At 30.1% G+C, this 9,333-nt stretch overlaps 1 protein-coding gene across 2 annotated transcripts; it reads right to left on the bottom strand.

Moving 5' to 3' along the window:
- Nucleotides 1–1,069: 1,069 nt before the first annotated feature.
- Nucleotides 1,070–2,452, bottom strand: LOC111888349 (inositol polyphosphate multikinase beta). Of its 2 annotated transcripts, none has more exons than XM_023885337.3 (2): nt 2,268–2,452; nt 1,070–2,050 (listed from the first exon to the last, which is right to left on the bottom strand). In XM_023885337.3, the coding sequence occupies exon 2, from the start codon at nt 2,045–2,047 to the stop codon at nt 1,166–1,168; it is 882 nt and encodes a 293-aa protein (XP_023741105.1). In that variant the 5' UTR covers nt 2,048–2,050; nt 2,268–2,452; the 3' UTR covers nt 1,070–1,165. The 2 variants fall into 2 exon arrangements, with proteins under 2 accessions (XP_023741105.1, XP_023740528.1); XM_023884760.3 differs by having other exon boundaries at nt 1,070–2,087; nt 2,268–2,441.
- Nucleotides 2,453–9,333: the final 6,881 nt, after the last annotated feature.

Genomic DNA, 9,333 nt, shown 5'->3' with positions numbered 1-9,333 from the left:
AATGCTCTCAGAATTCCCATCAGAGGTGTGTAATTGCCTCAACGGATCGATTCATTTTTAGCAATTTAAAGAAAGTTAGTGTTTTACTATTTTTTTTCTTAAAACTGTCACATCTTTTGCATATGAACTCCGTTTTGGACGTTCTTTATATTTTTTGAAACATGAGAACATATACTATGATATTATATTGTTTGCATCGATCACAACTGCTTATTACAAATTTTCAGTATTTCAGACACATTAACTAGGATTACAGTTTGAGTTGGTTGATTTGTTTGCTAGTTTACACATTTGAAATTAAGATATCATCTGGTATCTTATAATAGTTGAAATGAACCAATTTATTTTACATTAGATGCAGTAAAACTCAATGAGTTAAATTACAACGAGATTTACTGTAGATTAAGCATATAGAGTTGTAGCCTTGCGTTCATTCATCAATTCGGCGACGAAGAAGAAGGGTGTAAAGAACAATCTTTTTTTGGGATAAGAACAAATGAGGAAAATCAAGCAAAATGACCAAGTTAGCTTCTTTTTGTAAGGGACCGAGTCAGGAGGTGGGTCATTGGTTTTTGACCGAGCCAAACAAAATTACCATGTATCACTAAAATTTATTATGCAAAATACTTTATTTCTATATGTTTTTATTCAATTTAATTAGTTCAACCGTTTTCTTGTAAAAACCGTCCGGTTTATTCTAGTTTAAAAATAGATAAAAAAATCGGTACAAGTTGAATCGTTCACTTATACAGTTCCCGATCCAAATGATCCAACTGGTTTGAACTGATTTTTAATACATTAATAAATATGTGTGTATCACGATAACAATATTAATAAATATGTGTGTATCACGATAACAATATGGTTTGAACTGGTTTTTAATGTGTATCATGATAACAATATTAATTTATTATAGTAATTAAGTATCTTATTTCAATAATAATGAAACTTTTTATTAAAATGATCTCCCTGTGTGACAGTACGTAGCCACATTTACCTAGTTTTCTTTTAACCAATTATTTTGATTTTACGTATTGATCGGGTATATAATAAAATACAACATCGATCCTTATCAAAATGGGCATATAGCCCCATATCTAGTCTTTATTCGATTCACCCTTTAACTATTAACCATTAACCATAATCGATGACATCTGATTCTTGCCTAGCTATCTCCTTCCTGATCAGTTTTATGTTCTTCACAATCTCCAAGCACTTCCGATATGAACTTTATCAAAGAGCATAATCCACCCAAAAAGTTATGATCAATCACACCTTTACCCTCCGTAACATGTGCAAAATCAATAATCTTGACTTGAGCGTTTGGCCTCACGCCTTCTAACGCCAACCGCTTCTCAAACATAAAAAGAAGCGAACAAGCACAAAAATGGTACATGGTTTGATCTTCAAACCACGCCTTGAGCTCCAACAACTGAGCCAAAATCCCATCAGTCCCACCATAGACGTTGGACGCTAAAGCAGCGTTCGCTTCTAGCTCTTGTGGGACTGCAGCTGGAGCTAGATTAGACGACACAAATCTCCTAAAAAGAAATCTAACATCGTCTAAACCACTTTTCAGGACATCATCTCTAGGAGGCTTATAGAACCCGGATTCATCATTAATGTAAACTTGCAAACCGGATATCCTGAACCCTAATTGAAGACTAGTTGTCTCGCGATCTCTTTTCAAGCACTTTGCAATGTAGGCATCCGAAGCTTCGTGCCCGAAGGTTCTTGACCCGATTTTGATGTCCATGATGGTGGGATTCAGGCGTGATGAAGTAAGATCTTGTAACACGATGTGAGGGTGTTCAGATCCATCGGATGCAGTCATGACTTGAGTGCCATAGAAGATGGGGAAGAATTTGCGAATATGATCTGGGATTTGTGTGTTTGAAGAAAATTGTTTATAGAAGGCTGCTTCAGCTGACCCACGTTCATCGCCTTGGAGAGGCTTGTAAAAACGACCTGAATCGTCAATGAGAGGGCCAAGGGTTCCATTACTAGCATGGTGTCCGGCGACTTGATGTTCTGGGATCTTAAGCATCTCCTGAGATCAGATTGAATTTTGCAACAGAGACAAACAACTGTAGAAATGAATAAACAAAATTGATACGAGTGAAATTGCATTTGAATTTTCCAAAACTGTTTATTTAAATCTATAACAACGAAGTGATAATCACAATCGGAATTAACGAAATTGTCGATCAAACATGAAATTGATTGAAAGCATGATGAAATTAATCCAAAATTAATTGAAAAGTGACCTGTATAGGGAAAGATCGAGAGAAAATGTGAGCCCACTTTATTCGCCTGAGGCTGAACTATTAGAGGAATGCACCCACGCTCTCCTCTGCTTGGTCTTTTTGATAGGGAACCTATGGGGCTTAAATGCATGCAAGTGCGCTTTAAAAATATGGTAATTTTGCGATTCACACCCCTGTACTTGTCCAAATATTACAATCATGACATTTTTAGAGTTTGTTTTGCTTATGGATATACATGATTCGAGAGAGTGAAATACTAAGCATTCGTTACGCATTAAATAGATTTTTTTCGAGATTTTAAAGTTAATAAGTATCAATATTTATATCTTACATTTTTGTAACTTTAGAATTTTGTTTTCAATATTATAAACGTAAGCATGTTTAAAATGTGTTTGATGCTACTTTTGGACTTCATAGTTGGAGGCTTGGGGCAACAATTGATGACACCATACGATAAAAATACATAGCATGAAACAGAATTGGGATGAAACTAAAATTTGAATTCATGTTTTTTTTAAATGGTAAAAAATACGATGTCGTGTCATGTTTGTTTTCAAAATTTAATACAAAATTGACACGATTTAGTATTATTTTGTCGTGTTTTTTTGTGTTTATTGTGTTATATATGATTAAATATTAATTAAATAAACTAATTATTATTTTATGTTATCTTTATCATGTTATGTTTGTCGTTTTTTAATTGGTTTTCTTTCGTGTTAGTAACATAACATTGTGTCATGACGTGTTCGTGTTCCATAAAACTTTGTCGTGTCAAAAAAAAAAAAACACGACACAAATGTCTGATTTTCCACCCTACTTGAAGCTATGTTACAAAATCATGGTCGATTCAATCCGATTTGAGGCTCCAGAGTAAATAGAAAAATGATGCACTTAACAATATTTTTTTAAATAAAATAATGATTAATTGCTTAGATGCAGGAAGAAATGGTTAAATTTTCTTTGTCTCTTACATCAATTTTTGCTCTAATTTTATTCATTTTTTTTCGGTTGTTTACGACGATTTAGTTTCAAAGACTTTTTTTTATATATATAATAATATAAATAGACACATAAAAAATTGGACTCTACAAATTATATGACCATGTACATTATAAATAATTTAGAAGGCTAAAAAGAATATTTCAAAAAATGTGAAGGAGCAAAGATCAATATGACCTTTAAAGCAAAACATATTTTAAGAACTTAATCTCTCCATATGGATCTCCGACAACTATTGATATCAGTATCAATTTGATAATTTTAATGTTCCCACATAATTTAGTCTTTCACCTTGAAGAGAATGATTTACATTAATGGGTACATATACCACATAAAACATTCACGCAAGGATAATGTATAACAAATTATCCTCATTTTACAATGATCTAAAAAATCAAATCAAATAAAATTTTATCTCTAATATCCTTTTCAAGTTAAGTACTTGACCAATACTAATACTCATTTCAAGCTAATTACTGGACCAATATGAGGCTTGACACATACAACTTTAAAAGAGGTCGTAAAGGTCTTTTCGTAAAGATGACATCTAGTCAATGTTTTAAAAACCGGTTTTTCAATTGAACCGGTCGGATGACGTTTTCCGGTTCAATCGGTTTAACCGGTTCAACCGAATGGTCAAACCGTTTCTATATTTTTATATGTTTTTAATTATCCTACATACATTGTTTACAAAACTTGTCATCTTTTTAGTATTACAAATATAAATAGAATGCAACATATAAAAACAATCATTATAGAAGTCAAAATCAAACAAAAAAGCCCAAAACAAACACAAAAATCCAAGAATGTCCGGTTCAACCCGGTCCATTCCGATTCAATTCAGCCGGTTGAACCGGTTTTTTACCAAAACCGGCCGGTTCAATCCGGTCAGAAAATCATTATCAAACTGGTCCAAATCGAACCGCCCTCACCTTCGGTTCCCGGTTCGAACCGGTTTTTAAAACACTGCACCTAGTTGAAGTTGAGTGGGAACAAATTTAGTATCTTTTTTACAACATAAATTTGAGTACGTTAGCAAGGAGCTAGACTAAAAAATAGAGAGATTCGTGGAGTTACAAGAATCGGATCTTAATTCAACCAACCCAATTAATAAGACATTTTCTATATCTACTCCACACCCAAGTGAATGATTGGGTTACAGTTAAGGCTGTTCACTATTTGAATAAAATCGAATTGTGCAATTGGATAATTTGGATTGGACTATTTGGTTCGAATATTCGGTTTTTTGTTTGGTTTTCAACAAAACCGAATTATTATTTTGGATTTCGGATTGGTTTTTGCTTATAAAATAAGAACCGAATAGTCCAAAAGAACCGAATAAATATTTATTATTTATTTATTTATAATATATATCTATAGTTATTTATTAATTTTGTAATTTATTTTTTCAAATAGGTTCAAAACGTTTCATCTGATAAAAAACATTAATACGCATTATCTCTCAAAAGCTTTCTATCTATAAAATATTTAACTCTAATATATCTTCTTAGTAGTCGCTTATAGATTTCAAATCACAACTAAATATAATTTGTTTTTGTTACTTGTGTAAAATTAGGTAATATTATAATTATATGTCGTTTTAAAGTGTTTTGAAAACTGAATTATAAAAACCGATCCAACCGAATTGTGATTGGATCGGATCGGATCGGATATGAATTTATTTTGGACTATTCGGATCATGTTTTGAAAACCAAAATCAATTTGGATTTACTTGATTGGATCGGATCAAACCGATCCATCCAAACGAACACCCCTAGTCACAATCCTATCCGCATTCTTTCTGTTTATTAATACCAAAAAGTTATTATTTTGAAACAACCAAAGTAACTACCGAAGTGTGAAACAAGAAGCTTCTAAAAAGACCTTAACCAACAAGAGTAAGTGCAAATGAGTAAACCATGAGCTCCAATTAGCAAAAGAGCCAAGATACAACATATGATGAATAAAGCCATTTAGACCGATTATCCACAAACTTATTCTTGTTGGAGTTGTTTACCACATTTGGCAAGAAAGAAACAATCAAATTTCCCAAAATAAGAGAAAATCGTATTATGTTGTAACGTCTCATTTTTACAACCAAAAGTTTGCATTTTTATTAGAGTAAAACTATCCCATTATAAATCTATTATTAAGAAAATAGTTTATTCCAACATATATTTATTGAAAATCAGAGTAATATTAAAGTGTAGAATCTTCATTGCTGTTGATGAATGTGTACTGTCACACCCCCATCCGAGGCGGCGGAACACGCCGGACTGTGCGACTAAGTTTATGGATCACAGGTAAACTAAATATATATTACAAGTACAACAATAAACAATATAACATTCATGTTCAATCTTGATATTTGAATACAAGGTTTTTTACAAATAATAATAATAATAATAATAATAATAATAATAATAATAATAATAATAATAATAATAATACACGAATTGCCATAAAGGATAGGTATATAATACAACAACAAGTAAACTAGGTCACATGTAATCCAATCCATCTTGAATTTCTGTTTAGTGATTTCCTGAGAATACATGTAGTTTTGAGGGCCAACACAAGGTTGGTGAGAGTTATAGGTTTTTTGCTAACAACAATAATACTTTTAAAAAGTCTAAACATTATTTTCTTTGTAAGTTTAACAATACATAAAATTGTGTTTGTAAAGAGCCTTTGAAAGCCAAAATATATATTGGTATAAGTAAATCCATACTTAAAACCGTGTTTGTAAAGAATCCTTGAATATACTTGAAAACCAAACTGTACTGTTACATAAATAATTTCATACTTAAAATAGTTTTGAAAGCAACCAATCTCATGGTCTGTAGTGATATATATATATATATATATATATATATATATATATATATATATATATATATATATATATATATATTCCGGTTAATGTTTATAATGAGTCTTATAACTGAGCTATGTGCAAATTAATTCTTTGATCAATAATAATTAAATAATATTATCAATATATTAGAACTTATAATATATTAGTAATCCTTAAGTGTCATTTCTCTCATTTAGTCTATCCAAGTGTTGCAATGTCATGCAACCCAAATGGACCATGCTAATCGGGTCAAGTACATTCCAGAAATAGTTATGAACGTAGACACCTAATCCAACATCCCTTTTTTTTTTCTCTCTCTCTCTCTCTATCCCCTATCCCTCTCTCTCTATCTCTCTCTCTCTCTCTCTCTCTCTCTCTCTGCCCGCCACCACTCAACTCTTTTTTTTATATTTTTTTTTCACAAAAGAGACACAAACATACACTATCAAGGATATAGACAAACCCTCTTAAGAACACCTACACACTCTCAAGGACATCAACACCTTAAATCCGCCTACCATCACCGTTTCCACCACCATCAGCTGCCAACCACCTCCTTCTCCCCCACCCTTACCCTCACCCATATCTCTCATTCCTTAACCCAATGAAACCTCACCACTGGCCACTACACCACCATCCAATCTCCACCATCTACCGTCAACCACCTCCTTCTACTTGACACTTATCTCCCTCAAATCTAAAAACACATCTCTCTAGCTCTGCAATCTCAACTGTAGTCATTGATTGATTTTAAACCTTATGTCGATTTTCATAGATCTAAACCACCAACGGAGGATGAAGATGGTTTCGGCGGCGGTTTCTAGCATATATATATATATATATATATATATAGAGAGAGAGAGAGAGAGAGAGAGAGAGAGTGTGTGTGTGTGTGTGTGTGTGTGTGTCTAGGAAGAGGGATGTTGATGTGGTGGGGTTTTTGGCTAAACACAAACAAATACATAGTTGATGATGGTCCGATGACGTAGAGATTGTGGTGGTCCGACAAAAAGAAAGTGAGATGGGCCGGGGGCAATGTGAGTATGAAATGGGAGAGTTAGTAGGAGGTGTGGGGTGGGTGTGACTAAGGAAGTAAGGGTGAGAATGGTAGGTGACTGTTTTTATATTTATTTAATTAAAATAATAAGAAAACAATTAAAAGAAATTAAAAGATAAATATGTAAAAGTAAAAAAAAAAGTTTTTTTATATGGATAAAGGTTAAACCACATGCGTCCATTTTTCAATAGTTGAACCAAAAATACGACCAAACCATGGAGCCAAAACTATAATTTACTCTAATATGTTTTTGCAGGACGAAAATATATTAGTTTTATAACTTATACCAATATTTTTTAAACAATTTTACAAACGACGAAAGTACAAAAAGGGTATGGTACCCGTTATCCATTTCTAACTCAATACTAACACATATATTTTTTAATGAAATTATGAAAAATAAATGATAATATTATGGCTAGAAAGAATGGTAACATTCCTAGCATTTTGCCATATTTTTTACTATCATGTCATTATTTTGCTTGTCATCTTGGTAGCATATTATTCTTAACATTTGACAGGAAGTGGTATCTCTCATATAATTTTTTTATATATTTTTTTAAATTAATAAAATTTTATATTTTTAAATTACAAACAACTAATATTAAACAAATTTATTTTTTTAAACCACAAACAATTAATATCAAATAAATTATATTTTTTAAAATATCAGCCATTCATATTAAATTAAAAGTTTACAATAAATTAAAAACTAAATAGATTATAAAATGTCAATGATTATTTATATTGGTTGAAAGAGGTGTTTAAAATTTGAATTTTTAAAAGCAAAAATACTAGATTTTTTTTAAAAATTAAGATGTTTTTTTAAAAAAAATGAAATGTTATGTTTAAAAAAATGTTCAATTTACATATACCGAAAGTATATTTATTCCGATTTCATTTACAAGAAAAAAAACACTATTGTTTTTAAATGAAATCAAAATTTTTAGTGGTTTTTTAACGAAATCAGACTAAATATACTTTCAGTATACATAAATTGACCATTTTATTTTTTTAAACAAAACCTTTCATTTAAAAAAACAACTTCATTTTTTTTAATGAAATGTAGCCTTTTTTTGCTTTTAAAATTCAAAATTTGAACACCTCTTTCAACCAATATAAATAATCATTCATGTTTCATAATCTATTGAAGTTTTAATTTATTGTAACTTTTTTAATTTAATATGAAATGTTTGTGTTTTAAAAAATATAATTTATTTGATATTAATTCTTTGTTGTTTAAAAAAATTAAATTTATTTAATATTAACTGTTTGTGTTTTAAAAAAATATAATTTAATTAAATTTGAAAATGAGAAAAAAAATATTAAGAATGCTATCACTCCTTATGAAATGCTAAAAATAATGTTTTAATGAGTTGGTAAAAAAAAAAATGACACATACACTAAAAAAATGATATCGTAAGGTATTAAGAGAAAAAAAAATGACATCACATTATATATATATATATATATATATATATATATATATATATATATATATATATATATATATATATATATATATATATATATATATATATATATATATATATATATATATATATATATATATATATATATATATATATATATATATATATATATATATATGTGTGTGTGTGAGACAAGGATATTATCACTATCTCTAACCTAATATTAGAGAAAACTTGAATATTACGAGTTTGACATTGCCCACATAAATAACCCAAATTGATGCCCCAGCGCACAATAAAGCATTAAAGGCACTTTATTTTAAAGTTCTACATACTTCTCTTCCATTTATATTCCGAAAAGGAGATAGCTCAAAAAAATCCGACATAATTTATCATGCGAATATAGTAGAAAAAAAACAGACAAAAGGTGTATTAATGGAAAGATTTTAATTATTTATCAAATTTGTATTATAAAATATGACTTGAATAATTTTAATATCAAAAATAATGTTTTTAAAACGGATTTTGATATATGATGGTTAAGACATTGTACAGTGGTCACCGGTGAGTGCGTAGATGGCAACCTATAGCTTCCCTCTCATAACAAAAACAATGTTTTTATTGATGATAAAAACAATCATTATACCCTAAATGGTATGATTTAGTTGGTCCTTGACATCATGGTGAATTGTGATCAAAAGTAAAAATTATTAGTATTGT

The sequence above is a fragment of the Lactuca sativa genome, chromosome 1 (genome assembly GCF_002870075.4).
Source record: "Lactuca sativa cultivar Salinas chromosome 1, Lsat_Salinas_v11, whole genome shotgun sequence".
Taxonomy (NCBI): domain Eukaryota; kingdom Viridiplantae; phylum Streptophyta; class Magnoliopsida; order Asterales; family Asteraceae; genus Lactuca; species Lactuca sativa.
The sequence above is the reverse complement of the archived record's forward strand: the minus strand, read 5'-3'. Positions and strand labels throughout refer to the sequence as shown.